This window comes from Panthera leo, chromosome A3 (assembly GCF_018350215.1).
Source record: "Panthera leo isolate Ple1 chromosome A3, P.leo_Ple1_pat1.1, whole genome shotgun sequence".
Classification (NCBI taxonomy): domain Eukaryota; kingdom Metazoa; phylum Chordata; class Mammalia; order Carnivora; family Felidae; genus Panthera; species Panthera leo.
The window spans coordinates 82,349,398-82,374,823 of record NC_056681.1 but is presented as its reverse complement, the minus strand read 5'-3'; the positions used below and the strand labels follow the sequence as shown (position 1 = coordinate 82,374,823).

Below are 25,426 nucleotides of genomic sequence, written 5' to 3'. Positions count from 1 at the left end.
TTCCCGGGAGCTGGCGGCATCTTGAGTTGCAACTTGGGAGGATGTAGCTTGAGAGAAATCATGAGTGGAGGGCTTCTTTTGTGAATAAGAGACATTTGAATGCATCTGATTTGAGAGCCAACAACTGCCAAAGCACATTCCATGCACAATAGCTTGTGCCAATGGTAAGAATATTATCCCCATTTAGGGGCACCTGGGTGGCTCAGTCGGTTAAGGGTCCGACTTTGGCTCAGGTCACGATCTCACGGTTAGTGAGTTTGACCCCCTCGTTGGGCTCTGTGCTGACAGTTCAGAGCCTGGAGCCTGTTTCGGATTCTGTGTCTCTCTCTCTTTGCCCTTCCCCTGCTTGCACTCTGTTTCTTTCTCTATCAAATAAATAATAAAACATTTAAAAAATTAAAAAAAAATTATCCCCATTTTAAAGGAGGCTGAGGCACGGAGGGGTTATTGTGCCTGGGGTCACAGAGAAGGCAGACAGTGCGCACTCCTCCTTGCTGCGTCATATCTTCATTGATGCTGTTGGAAGCAGGCTCAGATGATCCAACAGATCAGCATAATTTCTGGTCCCCTGGGAAGAGGCAGCTTATGGAATTTCTCCTCTTCATTTGGCTGTCTTGAAAAGCAGAAGCACTGAGTACTGATCTCAACCTTCAAACACTCTTCAAAACCAAGAAGCAAGACAGCTGCACTCCAAGGTGGGAATCCAAATTGTCCTTAGTGGCAGGCCCCATCAGGCCCTTGGTCTGTGTAAACTCTGTTCTCATCCCTTTGGGCCTTGCCCAGAAATTAAAACTGGTGTCCGTATGATACGGAGAGCTGGAAATGTCCAAGGTCAGAACGGGACCTGTTTCTTCAGAGGCCCCAGGGTCCGGAAACTAAGGCTTCCAGTGTGAACTTGTAGGATAATCTTTTATAAGAGGCTTCTAAGTTCCCTAATTGTGCTGGAATGTGGTATCATTGAACATGAGATTATATAAAAGAATGGGCTGGGTGTGGTGTGGATGATGGTGGAGGCCTGGGCCAGTGCCTCATGGAGGGACTATCTCAGTAATTCTATGGACGGGGGCATTCTTCCAGTGTAGCTCATGGCTTACAGATGCTTAGTTAAGGCCTGTTGACCCAGTTGTTCCGACAAGACTTAATTTTATGGAGGTATGTGGCAAAACCACTCACTTTTTCACGAGCCCTGCTAGTGTTGAACAGGAAGCAGCCAGGAGCAGCTGGACGTTCACCTCCTGCAAGCCACATCAGTGACCGTCCTGCAGGGTTCTGCCCCCCCTGAGTCAGCCTACCCTGCCTCAGGGGGTCAGGCTGGTTAAGAGCTGCTAGAACCAAAATCAATTCAGTCACCCTCAGGCGATGCCCTAGCAGAGCTCCACTGGTAAATGCCACTTCAAACATAAGAAAGGAATAAAGGAGCGTGCAGATCCTAGTAGAAATACTGTATTCATTTTGAGGACTGCTATGTTTTAAGGCAAATGTCACACATATAAAACAGTCAGAGATTAACAGTATCTGAACAGTATTTATGACATGTTAGAATAGCAGGGGAGACAGCTTCAGACAACGAGAAAGTGGGATTTTCCCCAGCTGGGTCACTCCTGCTCTGATTCCTCTTGTGGACTGAAACACGGGGAGAAACACGGCACCTTCTTCCTCCCAGGAGAAGTGGGGCGATCATCAGGATTTCATAGAGAAGCACCCTTCTCCAGGCCACAGCATGCTACCTACTGCATTGCCAGTTTCGGGACAGAGCGTGTGCAGTCACTGGATGTACGGCTTTGATGTTTATATTTTGTGAAAGAATTCACTTTTAGAAACAGGAGAATCAGTTTGCAGAAGCCCTAAAACTTAGGGTTAGATCACCTCTATCCAAACTCAAACTTGCTTGGATTGGAGCTAAAACAATGTGTCTAACACACATACACATGTGCATTCGTGTGCATATGCAGCCATGGATATATGTGGGAGAAGGAAAGATAAGATCTCTAGAAGGCAGAAAAATCGTGAATGTTCACTTGCGATTTGGGATCAGTGTGATTGTCTCTCTTTTAAAAACAGAAGGGGATTGGGGCGCCTGGGTGGCGCAGTCGGTTAAGCGTCCGACTTCAGCCAGGTCACGATCTCGCGGTCCGTGAGTTCGAGCCCCGCGTCGGGCTCTGGGCTGATGGCTCGGAGCCTGGAGCCTGTTTCCGATTCTGTGTCTCCCTCTCTCTCTGCCCCTCCCCCGTTCATGCTCTGTCTCTCTCTGTCCCAAAAATAAATAAAAAAAAAAAAAAAAAAAAAAAAAAACGTAAAAAAAAAAAAACAGAAGGGGATCAACAACCAGCCAGAGTGTAAAGGTTTCCGGGCACTTCTCAGCTTGGTTCCTGGTCACTCCTGGCTTCACAGGGGACAGGAGAGACTTAGCTGGTTTAAAGAGATTTGGAGGGACTTGGGCCTCCCCACCAGCCGGACTGGCTCTGTGTAGCAGGGCTCTTCCCCACTCCTTCCACTCAGGAACACAACCCCGGTTTTAAAACGGAGAAGTCTCACGGTTTCCGTCCTGCCCGCCCATTCTCAGTACAATGGGACACACATCCTAACGTGTGTGTGTGTGTGTGTGTGTGTGTGTGTGTGTGTGTGTGTGTGTGTGTGTGTTTCGCTTCTGCAGGGCCTGGGTGACAGCAATGCCACGGCAACAGGGAAAATAAGAAAACGAAGGATGCCGACAGTCTGGGAGCCATTGTGGCCTGTTGTGAGTGGCAGAGCTGCTGCCGGGTCTTGGAGTCACACGGAAGTCAGGGACCCAGAAATGTGGTGGAAGGTGGGGGTGGCTGATTCAGGAACACTTGAACGACATCAGGAGGTTGCACTTGATGCTATCAAATAACTACAAAGAGAACGAGGGGCGTGATAGAAGTGGTTAATGCACACGGAGCACAAAGCCCTGGTCGTAAGGGATATTTTTACCAGCAGGATGAGGCCTCTGTGGAGAAAGGTATCACTTAGGTAAAAACTAAGAGCATTGGGGTGTCAGCATTTGATATCCAAGAGCTGAAATGGTTGTTTTCACGGATTCACTAACTTTGCCTCACCAAATCCCTCTGAGGTAGGTAAGAGGCAGGTGACATCAGCCCCATTTTACAAATGGGGTAAAGTGAGGCCCAGGACTTGCTGCAGGTCACACCAAGGATACACACCACAGCCACAGTGAAATAGCATTCTTGTGCCTTTCAGTCCTCCCTGTCCCTGGCAACACCGGTCTTCTTTATGAAGCCTCCTTGCCTACATTCAAACCCAGTCAGTAGGCATCTGGAGGAAGCGGACATGTGGCTTATAATTTAAATCTTGATGTACTGGCAGGAAAAGAAACTAAGCCCACAGAAATCAGCCAAAGCTGGGGGGTTTGGGGACCTTGGAACGGGGGCATCCCACCCTAATTAGTGAATGGGTTTGTGGTTTTCTTTTTGTCTTTGTTTTGCTGTAGTGCAGCATTTTAGGGGTCTGGTTGAATTATAATAATAGGCTGATTAAACCAACAAGGGTTCTAATGTGATGACCATGGAGGAAGAGGCCCCTCTCTGCCTATTGCCAGATCAGAGTGGATGGGGATAAAGCTACAGTGTGGTCAGAGGCCAGGTCACAGAAGCAGCAAATTTCCCCAGGGGCTGGGACGACAATAAGGATGACTGTGTGTGTGTGTGTGTGTGTGTGTGCGCCCATCCTGATAGGGTGCATCCCTTCCCCTGCAGGCTGCATGCCCCCTCCTTTCTCTGACCTCAGAATTTAAACTGTTTACTTAGTGCCCCTGACCAGAGACCCCCGCAGTGCTAACACCATCTAGAGTATTTCTAACTTGACAACATGCAGTGCCTCCAAGCCCCCAAGCAACCAGTGAATCAGAAGCCAGCCACACCTCGCAACAGTACAAAATCTAGACACCTCGAGTCCCAGCTCAGTGAATTCCAGCCAAGGGTAAGAATTTAGGAATTTTTCCAATTACTCCGGCTCATGAGGCAATGCAACAGATGACTGTAAACCCCCTGGGTTTGCCCAGAGAGCACCCAGTGCAGAGCTGACTGGGCGCAATGAGGAGTACATGTTCCACACTCTGACTGCCAGGACCTGTGAGCGTGCTACGCACCCAGCCTGGCAGCTGAAGGGCGTGTTTCCAAACAGAGCACACGCGGTTGCACCTGGACACGGATGAAGCCGAATATCAGAGTGCCCTGGTCTTCGGTAACCAGTTCCCACTGGGAAGCCCAATGCCTGTGCCGAGAGGTAATCCTCAAACTGGTGACTGGGCCAAAGCATTGCTTGGAGGCTAAAAGTCAGAGAGCGAGCGCGGTGTCTGGCATTCGGCAGCTGCACTAACAGGCCGGGCACCGCCGCTGCAGGCAAGCCCAAAGCGAGCCCTGTCACAGAACCGACTCCTTGGATTCCAGTTCCGGGGCGCTGGCCGCAGGGCCGGCGGGGTTCTGGTGTGTTACCAGGGGCGACGTCTCCTCCTCCGATTTGCAGTTGGGGACGGCCTCCACCTTCACCTCGCTCAGTTCCTGCTCCTCTTTCTTCATCGCCTTCCGATTCAGGTGGTGGAGAATGCCCGCACCCAGGGCGTCCCCTTCCACGTTCACCACGGTGGTGGTGCGGTCCCTGCAGGAAAAGACAAGGCAGGCCTCACACCGGTGCTGCGGTGACAGCAGCCTGCAGGCCCTGCTGTTTTCTGGACAGCAGGCTACTAAGGGCACAGGCCTCACTTTACTCTAAACTGATTTTCTTTCAATATTTCTTATTTCGTGAAACTAATAACCTGATTGTGGAAAACCTGGAAGAAAGAGAAATATAAAGAAGAAAACAAAAGTCAGCCATCCATACCTCACAACTCTGAGAGAATCTAGTAATATTTGATCTGTTTCCTTCTAGTCATCTTCCTGTGTATGTATTTTTGGTAGAATAGACATCATCATATGAAAATCACATATAACTAGGATGGATAGTGTAGACGTGGTTTTGTATCCAGCTTCTCTCCCACTCTCAGTACACCGTGGGAACACCCCTTCTTTTTCTCACCTCAACACTGCGTCTCTGCTGAATGTTAATCTTCGTATGTATTCCATGGTGGTTGGCAAACACCATCTCACAGCACTGTCCTTTCCAGAAGCTTGTCTTCCCATAGATTAGCCCAATAACCTTCCTCTCTCCTGGGGCTCAGAACAAGTACAGTGCCCACTTTGAACAGAGGGGAAAAGGTGTGAACTTGCCTGACTGCCCCAGAGAAGCTGAGGGCTGTGGAAGCAGAGGCCACAGGGTGGTGGAGGGCTCACCTCCTGAAGTAGAGACTTTAGGTCTCTACTGTGTGGCCCACCTGGGGCCCTATTTCCCTGTTCCTGACTAAGTGCCTCTTAAAGGCCTGCCTTCCCCATGCAGAGGCAACTGAGTAAGAAAGCAGACGGGGCCTCTGATGCTCCACTCTGGTCCTGTCCCACTCACCAGCTCAGGGACTGAGTTCCATCTGATGAGCTGTCCGGATGATGCGGGTTTCTGCTGCACATTTCAACCTCATTGTGCTGAGGAGCCATAAGGATACTGAGAGGCTCCTTCAAATTTCCAGGGCTTACACAAAGGGCTGGAGACCACCATTCCCAGCCACAATGGGCAGAGCCGCAAGCCCAGTGCCAGGTTCCAGTTTAGGTTATATGCCATGCCTGGCTCTGGCTAGCCAGGAGTGTCTTTCTTCACTAAGGTACTTGTTTACCACCATCCCGGAACTCTTCTATTCACTGTGGAGGTGCTAGCTCATTTAATCTTCAACACAGCTCTGATGTAGGTTGTGCAATTATTCCCACTTGACACGTGAGCACATTAAAACACAGAACAGTTCCAATTACACAACTAATAAATGGCAAAGCTGAGATGTAAACCCAGGTACCTGGGCTCCACGGCTCATTTTCTTATCCATATGTTGCTACTGTCCAACATTAGTAACTCAGGTGAACTTCCCTATAAAATAAGTATTGTTTATACTCAAACAAGGTATCACATGACTCAAGGAATCAGAACTCAGAATCAACACTCACTGTTCCGTGCCGTTACAGGAGCGCTGGTGATGGTGGTGCGAATCACACCTCCTTCCTCACTCCATTTCCTCTGCAGTCAAATGCTCTACCACTGAGCTATACCCCCTAAGTCCGCTTCCTCTGAGCCCAAGCCACTCACATCAGCTGGGTTCATCTTCACTTCCCTCTCAGAAATCACTCCTTGGATGTTCCAGGCCAAGGACAATCATTCCCAAAGGCTCCTTGCAGCCAACAATCTCCATTAGACCCTGTGCCGCCTCGGCCTGCACAGGGGGCCCAGCCTGGGCCTTGGACCCCTGCTTTCCTGGATGCTCTGACCAAGTTCTCAGTAATGACATTTCATGATCATTCATGGGCCTTTGTCTCTCATATTGTTTAATTTTTTCTAGCTCTAAATTTTGTCTTGCCAGCTCAACTGTAGGCTCCCTTCACAAAGCAGGGAGCATGTGTGAAGTTTCTCTGCATGCCCCAGGCCCTGCAGGGCACCGAGCTCCCAGGGAAGTCAGCACAGACTTTCTTTTATTTAGTGCCCTTAGGACTTGCTACTTACACAATCCAGTCCACAGCCAGGATCAGAGAAAGGTCATGAGTGGGCAGCCCAATGGCCTCCAGGATAATGGCGATGGTGAGGACCCCTCCAGCGGGCACGCCAGCTGCTCCAACGCTGGAGGCTGTGGCCGTCACTCTAGGGGGTGGCACAGAAGATTAGCCGTTAACACAGAACATGGTGTGGGCACAGAGAAATATGCAAAATATGGCAGCTATGGCTTAGAAACTGAAAACCACACAACCCTAGATTCTGCCGGCTGTGCCCTTGAGAGATGATTCACTCTCTTCAAGTAATGAATTCAGGCTGTCGTTTTCCTAATGAGACATCCCCAAGTCATGGTGAGACTGGTATTCATAAGGTTTTCCGAAGGAAATCACACATGTGCAAAACCCCTCGAGTTTTGACCCAGGCCTAGAGGTGAAGAAAAGAATAGTGCGCTTACAGAATCGTGAAAATCTGTCCTGCTTTCAGCTCGATGTTGTTGAGCTGGGCGATGAACACCGTGGCCACACACTGGAAGATGGCCGCTCCGTCCATGTTCACGGTGGCCCCGATGGGGAGGATGAACCTGCTGATCCTCTTGTCCACACCGTTGTTCTCCTCAATGCACTTCATCATGGAGGGAAGTGTTGCTGAGCTGGAAATGGAAGAACAACCCACCGTGAGAACAGTCCTTCCCAGCCAGGCTAATATATCACTCAGCTCAGATCCAGGAACAGAGCAATTAGCATCGTCCTCGCTTTTGGCCCCCGCACTCCGAAATCGGAGAAGAATCGGAATTGTTTCAAAGTTTCTGTCATGATGTGGGGTTTTGTCAATTCCCAAAGTATTCAAGATCTGACTCCCTAGATTTACCTGTTATTTACCTGCATACACCTGTTCAAAATATTTCAAGAAACTACACACTACCTCATGGTGCAAACTGTTCTCAAGAGAACAAAGAACTATTTATTCATATGCACATCTCCTATGTTGAATTTTTCCCCCAAAAAAGTAAAAGGCAAGCTATGATTTTTTTTCCTTTTTAGGGCAAGAAGTAGCAGTGGCTGTGAGTCTGGAGAGTAACTGTGTTCCTAGATAACTCAAAGGTCAAGCCCTACTCTCTCCAGCCCGCTCTGCAGGCTCCACAGAGGGTAGCTGGCACAGCTGAGAAGTAGATTTGTTTCTGTCTAAGCCAGAGAATTTACCTACCTAATTCTTTTTACCACTCCTACTGTGTCATATAAATAGCCAGTCAGGATGGGAGGAAACATGCAGTAGAGAAGCAAAAACCAAATGTATAAACGCAATGGGCCACCAGCCTTTGAAAGTTTTTTTAACATATTTGGAAAGCCCAACTGTTCTGAAGGATTTCCAATAATGATAAGGTGCATCTTTTGTACCAAATTAAATAATCCCACAATACCGTGGATGACGCATCCCTCACCATGATGCCTTGGTCTTATTTTCTAATTCATGTATCCAGAGATAGAATTGGGGAGGTGTCATTCTGGAACTTCCCTGTGGTGCATTTTGAGTTAAGTGGTTGCCTTCTTTTACTCAGGCAAAGGTCTTACTAATTAGGGTGAGGACCCACAACTGGGTTAAATAATGATTCGACCTCTAAGGAGCAAGAAGGAGGAGGGAATGAGGCAATCCCTCTTTTTGGCAACCCCAGAAACCCACTTCCATAAAACTGTGGGACTGGTAATTTGAAAAAACCAGACAAGACCAATTGAGAGTTTTCAAGAAATTAAAGTATGTCGAGATGTTGGTTGTGCATCACCGACTGGGCTCTGGTCCCACAGTAATATGGCTCCGAGCAGCCAAGGCCGCTTGAAACCGACTCACCTGGAGCACGTGGCAAATGCTGTTGCAAACGGTGTGAGGAGGCCCAGGAGGAACCTGAATGGGTTTTTTCGTGTGAACACAAAATAAATAAGTGGTAGAACAATTCCTCCATGAATAAAATGGCCCAATATGGATGTGAAGATATATTTTCCAAGGCTGGTCACCAGCACAATGATGTCTTTCATTTCCAAAATCTTGCTTCCAACCAGGAACATGATGCCCACAGGAACATACCTAGGGCATGAGCATAGGGTACTTGTCAGTAAGAGTGACATGATGATGGGGCTGGGAGATGCAGACCCTTCCTGAAACACAACACAGGGACTTCCAACTAAGTGGTCTTCATTTCTCCTTAGGATAAGCCTAGGGGCTCCTGACTGGCTCAGTGGGTAGAGCATGCAACTCTAGATCTCAGGGTAGTGAGTTCATGCCCCACCTTGAGTGTGGGACTTGCTTAAAAAAAAAAAAAGAAAAAAATGAAGCTCTCCCTAGTATGATTCTGAGGAATAGAAAAGGATGGGCCCATTTTATAGGCTGTGAAACTAAGTAAAATTAACATGATAAATCACCAGGGATAAGAGAGTCAGGACCAGAACCCAGACTTCTCTCCCCTTGGGTATACTATGTTCTTAACAGAGGGATGCTACCAACCACCTGGGCTCATTAGTGGAAAGCCAAGGAACTCCTCAAGATCAAAGCCTCTCGGACTGAGAACTTGACTTTCAGCCTTGGTCAGGCTTGTTCTGAGAACTTAGAAAAACAAAAGACTAACACCTATTTTGCAGAATTGCTGTAATACAGAACTGAGCCAAAGCTGGGACTTTTGTTAAGTTTTAAAATCCTTGTGGTTTGCAAAACATGATTCCGTGGGAAAAAGTCATTAACAATGACCCTCAGGGAACACTCCTCGAACGTGAAGAATTTTTTAATGGCAAGATGGGAGGAAAAAAAGGTAAGAAATGAACTATGGGAGCTACAGAAAACAAAAGTCAGCTGTTTTGAAGTTAATATAAATTTAGGAAGAATTTTATAACCATTGACTTTGTAAGTTTCAATTACATAAATATAATGTCACATAGTTCAAATGTGAAAGTGTTCCAAAGGATGAATAAAGTCTCCCTCCCACTTCTCCCTGCAAGTACTCAGTTTCCTTCCCTGGAGATAGCCAATGTCACTGGTTTCTTGAATTTTCTTTACGGATATTCTAAGCAGTATTATTAATTTTAAATTCCATAGCAACTCATGAATGCACTGTCCTTTCAAAAAATTAGAACACAGATTAGGCCAAAATCCTCTTTAGGCACCACCCTCATGCCAGACTCCTCCTCAGAGAACTACTTTGCTTACTATGCATTTAGATACATAGGTATGTATTTAAGACTTTTAAAAGTTTTATTTATTTATTTATTTATTTATTTATTTATTTATTTATTTAGAGAAGGGGGAGGGGCAGACAGAGGGAGAGAGAATCCCAAACTGGCTCTGCACTGTCAGCACAGAGCCTGACGTGGGACTTGAACTCACGAACCGTGAGATCATGACCTGAGCCAAAATCAAGAGTTGGATGCTTAACTGACTGAGCCACCCGGGCGCCCCCAGGTAAGGCGTTTTAAACCCTAATTCTGGTGAGATGCACTTACTGGGCAACAGATCGCCACTCCAGTCAGACACACGGCAGGCTCTGCCTCTGTGACTAGTACCTTGAATTGAAGGAATGACTATAAATTCGTTTCCAGATTGAAAGTGTCTTAACCCAAGAACATCACTTTCTTGAATAATCTCCTGTAATCTAAATTTTTGAGAAGATTTTACACTAAAAATATAAGCCAGGAAAAGAACCTGACATGTGATGAAACTACTTTTTCCTTTCTGAAAATATTTTTCTCCCCAGAACAACAACAGTCATATGAAGGGTCATATTTGCAAGGATAGAGTCAGATTCTGGAATTTTTGGTTGGGGAAGATAAACACCACCAGTGGGGGCTCTGGACTTGGCCTCCCATTAATGATAAACTTCACTACCAAATTCCAGGCTTCTGTCCTAAAATCTGCCACCCTGATGCTATCTGATAGAAGTTCTGGGATATTTAAGGGTTTACAATAAGGAAAATGCTTTGTGTATGAATGGATAAACTAAGTTTTTTGACAATGTATGTGGAGAAGTTAAAACCCATAGAAGTTTGACTTGAGTAAAACAGCAAGATAAAGCTTATAAGGGATAGGTGCTGGAATTGGTAGGATTTCTAAGAAATCATTTTGAGAGATCTGGTCCAATTTTTACTTGTTAGCCAGAATCAATCAAATGGTTTTTATTAAACAATTGCCCTTTTATTGATGCACATAAAGAAACATTTATGTAAAAAGAGACCATTCCAAGTTTATATATGCGTGGGATGAAAATGAATTTGTCCTCCATGCTGTGAAATATTATAGTAAGGGGCCCCTTTGAAGCCTGAGGTGTATGGTTTTAAGATAAATAAGCCTTATTTTACATAGCAGATAGCAGATTTATGGAGCTGATTGACCCACAAGATGGTATGGGCATCCTATATGATATGGATAATGGTAGAAACCCATAAATAAATCACCAGTGACAGAACCATAAGGGGTCACCGTGGGTGGTGAAGAAGGCACAGGTAGCTATGGCACATTCCTGATTCTCTGAGACTGGGGACGTGAGGAGAAACCTCTCCACCTCCACCACCCCCTCTATCAAGTCTGGCCTAAGGCGCATCAACCACAGATGGAGTTCTGAGCCAGGTTGGCCCCACAGGGGTGACCTCGGACAGTAGACTGGGATTCTTTTCTGGATGGCAGGAGAAATGAGAGGGAGACTAATGCACAGGCCAAACTTACCACATGATCCATGACACCAGCACCATCGTTGCCTCATTGAAGGCATTGAAGAAACGGATGAGCTCTTCTCCTTCGGAGCCGAGTTTCTTTAGGGCCACTCCTAACACCAGGGCAAAGAGGACCAGTCCTAAAATGTTCATCCCTTCGATCTCGGTGCCAATGGGGATCTGTGGGATCAGAAGGGACAGAGGATCTAAGTTTATAATCTATGAGTGAGAATTCAAGTAGAGGTCAGACGATCACTTCAAAGGGTTGCTTTTAGGAGACCTGGTTAATATAACATTGTATATCAACTACACTTTGATGATAAATATAAAAAAATAAATTTAAAAAAATAAAAGAGCTGGTTGGTGAAAAGTTTCTTCAGATCGAGAGTCAATGATTGTAATTGTGCCTCCCAAATGTCCACAAATTCTTTGTTGCTAGACTGTTGTGGTGGCCCTCCTAGCTGACAAATTTCACAAAAGATTTTCAAGATCAACATGGATATTTTTAGGATATTCTTTCCTAAGTCACTGACTTAAAATATATAGACATACTGTATTCCTTTTTTTTCCCCATAATGCTCAATCGCACTACTACAAGCATATACTGGAGTAATGTTTATTCCATCAAAACACACCATGAAATTCTGAACAGGAAACATATGTCAGCACGGCAGAAATAGAAACAGCATTTTTACCACAGATCTGAGTTCTAGTCCCAGCTCTGATATTAAATGACTTCTCAGACTTTCAGCTTCTTCAACTGTCAGATGAAATGAACTGGACTAATTAGTAGTTTTCAACTTTTTTTTTTTTAAGTAGAACTTTTCCTCAATCAAAGAAAGACTGGGATAACTCAGAGCCCCTCAGCCCTCAGAAGCTGTATGTGTGGGGGTGGGGAAAGGGTAAAGTACCTGCTTCTTCCCATGACAGCTCTGGAGAAGCACTGAATAATCCTCAAGGTCCCCTGTCCCTTCCAGCTCTATCATGAAGGCTGGGACCTCACCCAGTGTCTGGCCAATAATAGCTGCTCCAAGAACATGTGTGAATGAATGATGGCAATAGTGAGTTAAGGCCCCAAGATAAGTTCTATGTGTAGAGGTAGTTATATTTTATTAGTTATATTTCAGGATGGCAGAAGGGGTGTTATAATATATATATATATATATATATATATATATATATATATTATTTAATATATATATAATTATATATATATATAATATAAATATATAAAATATATTTAATATATTTTAATATATTTACATATAAAATATATTTAAAAATAGATAAAATATATTGAAGAAAGGGGATATTAGTTCCAATTCAATGAAATGGATCTACTAAAGATTCCAATACTACAGATGCTGGCCTTTGGCCATGTTGGTAAATAACCTAAGGAACAAACCTAACGTATGTTCTTCGGACAGTTCATTCAAACACCAGAGTTTTCAACCCTGCTGAGGAAAAGATGCATCACATAAGCTCCTGCAATTAAAAGCATTATTTGCTTTATAAGTCATTTGCCACAAGTGATCTTATAAAGAATTTTACCTTTTCATGGGTTACGTTTCCAGAGCTCGTGTTGTGGGTCATCTCTCTATAATCAGTTGCATACTGGGAACAAGAGAAAGAAAAACCCGCTCGCTGTTAGTTCACAGGTGAAGACCAATCAGAGGAAGGGAGACAACTGTGGGGCCTCTTGTTATTCCTCACTATTCACTCCGAGTGTTCTCAGAATTCCTCACTCGGTTGGCCTGACAAGGGCCTATGAGAACTGTACAAAAGTTATTTAAGGCCAAGGCAGCATACACCCCAAGAGGCCTCTGCATTATTCAGGGACCCACAGCGTTAGGGACAATGGTTTGGAGGAGGAGGTCTGCACAATTTCATCCTGATAGTTTGATATTTCAAACAGCTGACACTTTATGTTATTTGGAGAACATTAATTTCATAATGCTGAAGTTTACTTTTCAATGTCTTATTTTATTTTTTTTAATTGATTTTTTTAAATGTTTACTTATTTATTTTTTTATAGAGAGCACAATGGAGAGGTAGAGAGAGAGGGAGACAGAGGATCCGAAGCAGGCTCTGCACTGACAACAGTGAGCCTGATGCGGGGCTCAAACTCACAAACCGCAGAATCATGACCCGAGCCAAAGTCGGAAGCTCAACTGACTGAGTCACCCAGGCGCCCCTATTTTCATTCATACATTTATGCTCCACTTTGTTCCAGAACTTGTTTGAGCTTGACTGCTTTTTCAACATCTACTTCTAATTTGCCTTGGCCTCTACTCTCCAAAGCAAAGGATGTGAGGCAAGATGGCATTTTCTGGCTAAGTCATCTGGGAGACTCACTTATAAGTACAATGACTCTCCAAACTCTGGTCCTACAGTTGACTTCACATACTTCTGCCTGATGCACACAGCTGTCTCCCTGTGGCGGTATGCACAATTGAATGGAATCCGTTATAAAACACCTTTCCTGACCTCTTCTAAGGACACCTGGCTCTGAACTGTCCCGAGGAGCCCTTTAGGGTATACTGCTTTGTGCCTACTGTTGATGAGGTCTGGTTTCTTTCAGCTTTGATTTATCAAGCTTTCAGACAGACAGAGGTGTTCAGCTGTCCTGTGATTAAGGGTGACAGGGGAAAAAAAAACCCACCCTACACCTTCTGCGACAAGCACTGAAAACTCCATAAACCTTTTACTTTTTTCCTATCTCACAGTATAAATACAAGCCACACCTGTGTTTACATGCAGTTCTTAAAAAGAGGGGCGGGGCACCTGGGTGGCTCAGTCGGTTAAGCAACTGACTCCTGATTTTGGCTCAGGTTATTTTGATCTCATGATTCGTGATCATCATTTTGATCTCATGATTCGTGAGATCAAGCCCCTCATTGGGCTGTGCATTAACAGTGCGGAGCCTGCTTGGGATTCTCTCCCTCTCTCTCTGTCCCTCCCCAATTCACGTGCAAGCTGTCTCTCCCTCTCAAAAATAAACAAATACACCTTTAAAATAAATAAAATAAAAATAAGAGAGAGGGAGAGAGGGCTGTAAGTAGAAACAGAAACGTTTGCTTGGAAAAGGTAATGAGATTAGTCTATCTAATCTAGACCTTTATATTCCTTCTCCTCACAAAGCAGGACTATAGGGACGTTACTTGCAGTCTTGCAAACATTAGAGAAAAACAGAAACAATCTATCAATACGGGACTGACAGAAAGAAATTATGATATGCTCATACAGTGGAATACGGCCATTAACATTATGCAGAAGGATATTTACTGACATGAAAAATGTTTATCATATGCTGCCTTAAAGCAGAGATTAAAAACAATATGTGTAGTATGTGTACATACTATTAAAATGTGTAGTATAATTATTTTTATTTTCAAAATGTGTGTGTGTGTGCACATGCAGAGAAAAAACATATCTGAAGGATGCATACCAAAATGTTAATGGATATCTCTAGGTAGTGGTTATGGTGATTTTTAGTTTCTTCCATATTTTTCATATTTTGCACTTTATTTTTTTTTTGCATGAGCATATATGACTTTTATAATCAGAAAAAAAGATAAAAGTATATATATCTTTCCCAGGTGATACGAAAAGATGATGGAACCAGGGGGATATTTCAGGAAACCTTTCTGTTTTTTGTGGTTTGGTTTGTTTTTACTCCAGGGTCCCCTCTATAAGCCAGCATACCAAGTTTTGTTAACAATACTACCCGGCCTGTCCCGCCTTACCTAACTCTACAGCCGAATTTATACACCACCCCAATCAAAGTTTCCCGTTCTTAACAAAGCATCAAGCCTTACCGTGCGGAAAGTGGCAACCACAAGATTTGAGGGAAACAGGTTTCTGTTGGAAAAGAAAGCACTTTGTCAGTGTTCTTAAGATTCAGCATTCAAAGCGTCTGCTCTAAGATGCCCATTCCTGACAGCTCAACACACAATGTTCCCTCTCTCTCCACCTCCAGAAGTTACTGTGGCCCCTGCTTGACCCAGGCACCCTACTATGCCTTGGCTGCTGGGCCACAATAGATGCTCTGAGAGCACAGAGTCTTATGCTCATCTCCCTCGTGGTACTCCAGGAAAACCATAGCACTCTCTTTTCCCCAAGAAGTTAAGCCCTATTGCGGAGGTTTTCAGCAAGAGTGGTACAGCCCACTGGTGAAATCCAAGGGAGTGTTTTCATTGTCAAAATAATTGGGGGGCATTCCTGCAGTTGGGGGAGTGTGTATAGCGGAAGGTGCCAGGTCCCAGCTATTCATTCTACTGAGGCCCTCACATGGCCCTCACGCTGTCCAAATGTCCTATATACCTGTAGATGAAAACCTTATTTATAATTACCTCAGCCTAAACCAACTCCAAAACAAGGTTGGTTTTTGGGTTTTTTGCACAATTTGAACTTACACTGAATTTTCCAGAAATGCAACTACTGTGTAAAATGTGGGAGAATTTTTTGCTTTATTCAGAATCTTGCAAAAAATTCATCTTTCTGGAAAATCGCATCACGAATGGCAAATTGTAGGATCTGAGTCCTTAATTACCCACACAAGTATCAAGTACCAGCCTGCATTTACAGCTGTCTCATTCACAGTGAATGTAAATTGAGAAGCAAGCACCTAACCACTTTGTTTTAGGATACTTATGTATTAAAACATATTATTTTTTATTATACATTACTCTCCTTTTATCTTTTTATATTACTGTTGAGTCATGTTGATGCTTTGAGATTATGTGTGTAGGTAAATTCTATTTATGGATTTCATTTCAGGATGAAGAGTTTTATAAAATATTTGTCATAAAAGGAGGGCAATAGAACTGATCAAATTAAGCTAGATTTTGAAACCAAAATCTATTCATGCAAACAGTTTTTACTGAGAGCCTCCTTTGGATCAGGCTCTATGCAAGATGCTGGTCTTAATATATAACAAAATTCCAGTGACATTTCCCTGTCCATTGGTTGTACCACTTCCTTTAAGAATAAGTCTAGAAGAGGGGTGCCTGGGTGGCTCAGTTGGTTGACTGTCCGACTTTGGCTCAGGTCACGATCTCACAGTTTGTGGGTTCAAGCCCTGCATCAGGCTCTGTGCTGACAGCTCAGAGCCTGGAGCCTGCTTCAGATTCTGTGTCTCCCCCTCTCTCTTCCCCTCCCATGCTCATGCTCTGTTTCTCTATGTCTCTCAATAATAAATAACCGTTAAAAAAAAAAAAAAAAAGAATAAGTCTAAAAGAGTGAACCACTCCAAATCATCCTTTACAATTTATGTCAAACTTATCCAGTAATTCTGACTTCTGTGGTTGAATTGTTTCCCTAGCACTGGAATCTCTATGCAACTATTTGCAATGCATTTGGCTTCAGAGGTAGGCAGCTCTGACTGCAACCCGGCTTGGGAAGCAGTCTAAGATAGGCTCCTGGTAGTCACATCTTGTGCAATGCCCTTCCCTTCAGTGTGGGCTAGAAGGACCTCCTTCTAGCCAGTAGAATACAGCAAAGGTGATGGGGTGTCATTTTCAAGATTCAGTTACATAAAATCGTGGCTTCCTTCTTGCTAGAAGACTTTCTTTATTGCAATTCATTCTTTATTAAAACTCATTGAACTGTACACCTAAACTGGGTGCATTTTATTGTACCTAAATCACATCTCAAAATTGCTTAAAAAAATAAAAAGATACAGTGCTAACTGCAAAGAAGATTTTACAACCATAAAAATGCATACTTTCAATGGGATGACTGAACTTTCTATAGCTCAGCTCTCAGATGTGAATCCCTGGGAAGGCACCACCTGGGGGCAGTGAGATGGAGCTCATGCATCCACAAAATCATTCTCCTCTCCCTTGGTCCCTCTGGTCACCACAGAACATGCGCAGTCCCTCTTGCCCACACCAAGGGCAAGGAGCTGAGATTGTGGCAGTAAAGCAAAACATTTCTCTGAGCTCTTGAAAGATTGTGCCTTTGGTGTTGTAGGTGGTGGGGGAGTGGGGGGGGGGGGTTGGTATATAGATACAGGTGCCATAATTTAAAAGTGTCAAGTCCATACTAAATTCAGAGAGCCAAGTCAGACCAAATGAGGAGACAGTGAACGGACAAGCCTTTCCAGTGCTATAGGAGTCTTTGGGTACACTACTTAAACAGAAAAACCAGTGTGGGCTGAGGCTGAACTGCCGGAAGGAGAACTTCTGCCAGCGGTAGCATGTGCTCCCGCAGCTCACACAGTGAAACACTTCAAAGATGTTTCTTCTTTATACATTGGGTACCGTTTGCTCTTCTGATCCTATTTGTCAAGGGTGGTCTGCATTTCCCTGTCCTATATGAAAAGAATGGAAAACAATTTACTTTTGCTTGGGTATATTTTTTGTTCCAGAAATATTTCCTTTTATTTAAGTTCAAAAATTCTTTACCAAATTTATGAAAATTTCAAAGACTCTTCAGAACAGGATATGGCACGGTATGTGCGCCTGCTATATATTTATTATCCTTAATGTTTGTTGTTAGAGTCCGTTAACAGGGACATGCCCCTTCAGATCTTGCTACCCCCTACAAGGCTGGGAGCAGAGGAAGGGCTGGGGGTCCTGGGCTTGCACTATGGTGACAGTAGGGGGCAGGGGGAGTAATCTACCCTCTTCCTAAGGCCCATATCCAGTTTTAGATTCCAGCTAGTAAGGTTACTGCTGGGCCCCCGGGGTGGGGGACTTTTGGGGAAATGAGGCTAAGAACAGCACTAATTCTCTGTAGCAAGTAGCCTGAGGGCTGTCCTTGAGGGGCTGGGACACTTGAGAATATTAGCAAGACACTCCAATATTCACTCATTTAATACTCATAACAAGTGTAAGTAGTAGATATTATTATTAGCCTCATTTTACAGATAAGTAAACTGAAGCACAGAGAGGCTAGCTGACTTGTCCACACAGTTAGTAAGTGGCAGAGCTGGATTCAAACCCAAGTCTGTTTTTATTTGTTTGTTTGTTTATAAGGTTCATTCTTGACAGAGAGAGAGAGAGAAAAAAAATGGGAAACAGAGCACGAGCAGGGGAGAGGCAGAGAGAAAGAGAGAGGGAGGCACAGAATCCCAAACAGGCTCCAGGCTCCAAGCTGGCAGCACAGAGCCTGATACGGGGCTCAAATTCACCAATCGCAAGATCATGACCTGAGCCAAAGTTAGACATTTAACTGACTGAGCCACCCAGGAGCCCCCTTCAGTGTCTGCTTTTAATCACCACCCATGTGGCCTCTCCGGGGGCTCTTTTCAGTCTCTCAACTATTCAGGTAGCCTCCTGGGTGGCAGAAGGAAAGATGTCGGGTTAAAACCTTTTAGTGTTTGTTTTTTTAAAACAACAAAGTGTCACCTTTTCCCTTTAGTGACTACTTAGGCTGAGAACCCTCGGTTAATTTGGATCCTTGTTAGATTTGCTGAGAGTCTTCATCTTGCCTATAGAAGAGAGACATAGGGCATGGGTCAAACAACCTGCTGTGGCCCAACAGCTAAAAGAAATTATTCACTATTCACTGTCTTGACTGTGATCTCGGGGCTAATAATAGAGCTCAGTCTGATAGGTTTCTTTGCAGCTATTAAAGAAATGTGTTTTTTGCAGAAAGGCATCCTATTCACACCAGTCCTTGAAAGGAAAAGGAAGTCCCTTATGTCTCCCTCTGCGAAGGGAAAGGCTTATAGCACTATCCACTGTTGAGAAAATGAGCACGAGAAAAAAAAAAAAGCCTAGAAAACTGAGCAACAGGCAAAATCTCATTTGTGTTTACCATGCACACGGCTGCACCCTGCTACGCTTTTGCAAAAAACAGTGGCCCAGGTCCATTTTTCTGGTTGCCAGTGCAGACGGAGCCCTGAGCCCAAGAGCTGTTCCTACCTGCTACCTCTGCAGATAAGCCTCTGGCTTTCCATTTGGAAACTACAAATTTTAGCACCCAAAGGAATGTTAGGAGCCAGTTGTCTCAGTCCTTCCCACTTATAGCTGAAGAAAATTGAGGTCAACTTTGGAGATCACAAACATATAATGCAGGGAGGAACAAAACTGGAATGTCAGGGAGGATATGTGAAGATTTCTGCTCCCTTTTAGAATGGAAGGCTCTTCTGTGTTTAGTTTTCACTTTTCCACATTTTCCAAATTTCCCGTAGTGCTGATTCTATCAGTCCAAAATATAGTAACTGTTCACTTCTTTTTCTCCAAGCTTGTGTGGTTCCCAACACACTTAAAGACTACATTAGCTTCAAGTCCTCCTCGGCTGTCCCCGTCTGTTTACTCTCGCTTCTTTCAGACTACGGAAAGAGGGCCATCCCCATAGAGTCACGTGAAACAAACAAAAATCCCAATCGCTCTTAATACTGCTTCATTTATAACAAGAGCAAGCATATATTGGGCGAGCCCTGTTCTAAGAGCTTTACAGACATAACTCATTTAACCCTCAGAACAATCTTCTGAAGTAGTACTTTCATGATGGCCGTTACAAAGATGAGGAAGCTATGACACAGAGGTTAGGGACATGCTCTAGCACTCATGATCAGGAAGTACTGTTAGGGACCAAGAAGTTCCATAATTTTTTTTAAATTTATTTTATTATTTTTTAATATAATTTATTGTCAAATTGGTTTCCATGGAACACCCGTGCTCATCCCAACAGGTGCCCTCCTCAATGCCTGTCACCCACTTTCCCCTCTCTCCCAGCCCTCATCAACCCTCAGTTTGTTCTCAGTATTTAAGTCTCTTATGGTTTGCCAAGAAGTTCCATAATGACTGAGTTCCTGATAACCTGTTTCTGTCTCTTTGGTGCCAAAACCATTTCGTTTGGGATGGAAAGTCACAGCTCAATCACTTGGGTCACATCCAGTTCTGAGAGTCCTGTACGGTTCCGGGGCCTGGGCACAGGGCTCTGGGCTGCTCAGGAGGAGACTGGGACTTTCCCACCTGCCAGTTGCCATCCACCAACTCTATCCCTTCTCAACTCTCAAAGGGCCTGCTTCTAGCAGTGCCTCACACCCACTTCCCAGCCCGTTATTTCTAATCCACTGTGCGTTGGAAAATCAAACCACTCAGTAATGGCATTCTGAAAACCTTCTAAAAGTTACAATGAATATCTGTTAGCTTCATTTCTTTCTGGCTTGTAGCTCCATCTTGAGAAAAATTCAAAATCTAGGCAGAGAGACCCTGTGGGAGTTGTGAGGCCCTCACCACCAGGAAAGCTCATGGGCTTTAGCAAAGCCTTGGCAGCAGCTGCACGAAGTCATCAGAGACTTCTCTCTGGTATTTAAGTTCTGGGCCCTTACCCGCTGAGGGCCTGCTGGATAACTGAGGTGTTTTTGCTGGCAGTCTCATTTCATTCACTGCCCACAGGCAGACAGGACCACACCCTGCCTTTGCCAAGAAACACGCCCAGAATCACATAAAATCAGCATCTGTGGGGTTTCTCTGAAGGAAGCAAATTTAAAACTTCTACCCAGAGAGTGAGGAAGCATTTAGACATGGCTCAGAACTCAGTTTCCTCTCATAAGCTGCTCAACGTCAAAGCCAAATCTGAGCAGCAGTAAATAGGCTTTTCTTTGCTGAAGAGGCTCAGATCCTCTGTTTAGAGGAAGTGGGCATTGGCCCTGACCCAAATTATATTCTTACCTGATTCCCATTTGGCCCAGAGCAAATATTTCTGAGATGGTCAGACTAGACCAGCAGCATGGCATCATTACTATGGCATTTTGACTGGGGGAAGGGGAGAGTGGGAGAAATAGAGCCCTGGTACACAAGACCCGTAGTTTTTTTTTTCTTTCTTTCTTTCTTTTTTAAAGATTTTTTTTTTTTTTAAGTGATCTCTATACCCAACATGGGGCTTGAACTCACAACCCTGAGATCCAGAGTCGCATGCTTCACTGAGTGAGCTAGCCTGGCGCCCTGACCCATAGTTTTTCTAATCCCTCTTTTGGTAAACCACCCTGTGACCTTGAGCAAATCACTTAATCTCTCTAGTCTCAGTTTCCTCAGTCGTAAAATAGGATCATACCACCTGCCCTACCTTTATCCGAGAGCTGCTGGATTAAAGGAGGTTGGCTGTTGGAAGCATTATGAAATGCAACCTATTCCCAACAAGCCACAACAAAGGTTCTCTTAGTCCTTTCCTGCAGTCCAGTCACTGAAAAGTCTGCACCAAGACTGGTCAATAAGCCATGATGCTGGGCCACCATTCACTTCAGAAGCAGCTGCTGTAGGGGCTTGGATCTAAAACTAGAAAACCATGATCAGGAAATAAGATGTCCCTTCTGGGAAGGGTGGTAATAAAGTAACCCCTCACCTTAACTTGCCCCATTTTTTGGCCACTGTCCCTCTTTTGGAGAGAAAAGAATGCTACTGAGCCTCCTTATGGGATACCACCAGCAGGTAAGGGCTGGGCATCCACATTCCCTTCCCTGGGCTACTGATCCCTGCAAAAGAGAATCCTTTACCCCCGCCCCCCCCGCACACCCCCCAACCACCTTCCCTCCCAGGGAAAGCTGACTGATATAGTACTGAATGTAATGAGCCAAAGGCAGTCTCAACCTCAGCAGACTTTGTTTTCAGTGCCCTATTTAAAAGTTCCAAAACTTTAAGGATCTCTAAAGACTCCAAATATTAAGCTGCCAGATACCAGAGACTGCGATCATATCAAAGTCCTAATGGGCCACCTCCACCTGCCCTTTTGGTAAGAATTTTTTGGTCCCTCTCATCAGACGTCTTTTTTTTTTTCCCAAATACAAGTCTTGGACTTCCTGTTGTTATAGTTTCAAATGAACACATTCTCTCTTAAGTGGCAGACAGTCATCACATTTTCCAGAGGGAGCAAAGGAAGTAGCAGGAAGTCAAATCACTTTGCCCAGGGTTTGCTGTTTTTCACGGCCTCAGCAACGTGGAGCTTTGCTTCGTGACTCAAGACAAAACACACCTCAAAGGCTCTGAATCTAGAATTATCGGAAACCTGGAGAGGGAGCCAGCTGAGCTCCTCACTCAGCTGAACCTGGCCAGGCCAGAAGATGCCTCCAGGGTGCAGTTTTCCCATCTGTGAATTCTAGGCTAACAGAGAAACCAAGGGGATGCTGAGGCTTTGGATAATCCAAAACAACAGAAACAACACTGCATCTCAAGGGATAAAATGCAACTTCTAAGGGTCACAAAAAGCAGGCAAAACTTCCTCCCATCTAGAACTCACTCTTCCAGAAATAAAGCTCCTTGAAACTCACAATACTCTACAGTGGTCTTGACTATGGGGTGAACAGTAACCTGTCCCAAGCCACCAGAAGAGTCAGGTTTCTGGGCTATGGGCCTCATACAGCTAACCCCACCCTTGCTATCCTTGGGACCACTGACAACTCTTCAAAAATTGCCACCATCCGTGTGCGTTGGTGGTATAGTGGTGAGTACAGCTGCCTTCCAAAAATGGCCACCTTACTCTCAGCCAAAGGGCTGAAACAGGGACGGCCAGAGATTACAGGTGAGGATGACCCAACAAGTACAATTTAACCAATGCTCCCAGAAGTTTTCAGGCACTGTGCAGATAAAATGGGGTGAAGATATCCGGCCTGATTGGAACGTTTTTAATGGTGAGGGTGGCCAGAGAGCTTAAGGAGTACAGTACAGGTGAGACAGCTGCCTCTTCCCTCACACACACTCGTACCTAACGGTGGGGCTGGTTCTTGGCTATAACATGCAGACGGCATTTTCATATTAAAAAAAAAATGTTAAAGTCCACCAGCAGCCAATTAAGAATGAACTCTTAGCAGTATATGAGGGTGATGTGTGTGTGTGTGTGTGTGTGTGTGTGCGCGCGCGCGCGCGCGCGCGCGCGCACTGGAGTGTATTTGAGAGCTGGCATTCTTCACTGTGCACTTGGCGAGGTGGGGGAGCGTTACCTGGCCAGGTCGAGGAAAGAGTCCACTGTCTCTTTGGGGACCGGAGGGGACCCCGACTCTTCCAGTCCCAGGTCGCTGGACTGAAGGGTCTGCGCGCCAGACCCAGGCTTGATGATGAACGCCAAAGCGACGGCGAGCGCCGAGGCGCCAAGCGTGGTGAGGCCGAAGTAGGCGATGGCGATGCCGCCCAGGCGCCCGAGAGAGCTGGCGTCGAGGGAGGCGGCGCCCGACACTAGGCTGCAGACTACCAACGGCAGGATGATCATGCGCAGCATGCGGAGCAGCATTTCGCCGGGGAAGGCCAGGTAGGCTACTTGCGTGCGGCTGAGGCCGAGCCCGCGCAGCGCCGCGCCCAGGCCGGCGCCCGCCACCACTCCGGACACGGTGAACAGCACGAGCGCGTGCCGCCGTAGTAAGCCCGCGCAGCGCCGCGCGAGTCCCCCCGCGGACCCCGGCGCGCCAGGCCCTGCCGCAGGCCCCGCCTGGGTGCCGTCCAGGTAGCCGTTGGTCTCGCTGCTCTTCTCCATGGCGGTGCCCGCGGCCCCGAGCTGTTGGAGGCAGGGGACTTTGCTCTGGGATAAGACGAGGCTCTCAATGAACGGATCAGGCGGAGCTGGCGACGTCCGCCAGCTGTGTCCCGCGGGTTTTGGGAGGCGGCCCGCGGAGAGCTCCAGACCTGGGCGCAGAAGCAGGTGTGGAAAGGGCCAGGAGAGGCGCGGGAGAGAGGGCTGGAGCACCGGCCTGAGTGTGTCGCGCCGCGCCCAACCTTCCCACAGCGGTCGCGGGCTGGAGATGATGCAACGCGGGAGCCGCGAGAACGGACGCAGATGGGAAGAACCGAGGGAGCTGGGAGCGGCCGGAGCCCGCCCCTTCACACCCGCCGCCCCGCCCCCCGCGACTTCGGCCAATCGGCGTCCGGGAGCCGCCCCCGCGCGCCCCTCGCCCTGGCTGCCCGCGCGGGGGGAGGGGCGGCCGGGCTGGGGGCGCTGCTGAGGCCGCTGCTGAGGCCGCTGGGGCGCCTGCTGAGCGGGCCAATCCGGGCGCCGGCTGCCGCCTCCCGGCCCCGCTAACTGGGGCCGGCTTCGGATGACCTCCGCGGGGCGCGGCCTGAGGGACGGCCGGCGCTCGTTGGCACCTGCCGGGGCCGCTCGGGTCGGCCGGGGTCTGGGCCCTCAGGGTCAGAGGGCCGGGGAGAATGTGGAACCCAGCGGCGTTCACTGTCCTGGGGATTGGGGGAGGGGAGGGGTTCCCGCCGGGGTTGGTGCTTTCGCCCCCGCGCGGCCCCGCGGTCTGCGGGAGAATCTGACAACCTTTCTTGCAAAGGGGCTGCGCGCTGTAAGGGGGCCACGGACTCCAGGAGTCCTGTACCATAAAGCACGCCGGGGTGTCCATCTTCTGTCCCTGAGACAGGAGATGGATGGCTGGATGAATTAGAAAAACCTTATCCCAAGTTCATTAAAGGCTCTAACAAAGATTCACCTGTAAGTGAAACGGAGCTCTGGGTGGCACCAAACCCAGCGCACGGGTGTGCCACTGCGCGCGCTAGCGCGCTCCGAGGCGTGGGGCTTAAAGCCTCCGGTATAGGCCCAGGGTTACCCGGCAGCTGTCTGCAGTATGTGGGCTGAAGACGGAAAACTCTTCCAGGATCCACAGCTCTCTCGCCCTGACTTCCAGTTGCGTTTCTACCACGTAGAAGGCACTAGGTTTTACCCTTTTTCATCTCTTGGCTTCCAGCAGTCTCAGGAAACCAGTACATACAGTGGTTTAGCCAGCCTGCAAAGATGGTTTCTTAATGTTAACATTCGATTCGTTTCCTTTTTATTTTAACTTTTATTTAATAGCTGCTCTGGTCATGGCAGATATCAGAGACCTCTGCAGGGTCGTTTTACTCTGTCACATGTATTAGTTTTTTGTATTTTCTCATTCTGCTTTTAAAAAATTGTTCTTTTAAGACCAGTGGAAAGGAGGTCTTGCATGTGGCTAACCTGAGTTAAGGAAGAAAGCAGTTTGCTATAATAATCTCTTGCTGAAAAGGAGTCATCTTAAAACGTCCACACAGATATTTGTGCAAATCAAAATGCCTTCCTAAGGAACTTTAAGGAGCTGTCCAAATTTTGAGACACTGAGGATTCCCTTGCTTGAAGCCAGCCAGCCAAGCCATTGACTGGACTTTGTAGGTTTTTGGTTTTTTTTTGTTTTTTTTTTTTTGACGAAGGGAGGGAAGTATGTGTCAGGTGACCAGCATATTTTTATG

The 25,426-nt window shown here is 46.2% G+C and overlaps 1 protein-coding gene across 1 annotated transcript; it reads right to left on the bottom strand.

The window, feature by feature from the left end:
* Positions 1-2,303: 2,303 nt before the first annotated feature.
* SLC1A4 (solute carrier family 1 member 4) lies at positions 2,304-24,074 on the bottom strand. The gene is made up of 8 exons (XM_042932467.1): positions 23,173-24,074; positions 15,101-15,143; positions 12,834-12,896; positions 11,296-11,462; positions 8,440-8,673; positions 7,052-7,246; positions 6,610-6,744; positions 2,304-4,635 (listed from the first exon to the last, which is right to left on the bottom strand). Exons 1-8 carry the CDS (start codon positions 23,697-23,699, stop codon positions 4,401-4,403), a joined length of 1,599 nt encoding a protein of 532 aa, XP_042788401.1. The 5' UTR covers positions 23,700-24,074; the 3' UTR covers positions 2,304-4,400.
* Positions 24,075-25,426: the final 1,352 nt, after the last annotated feature.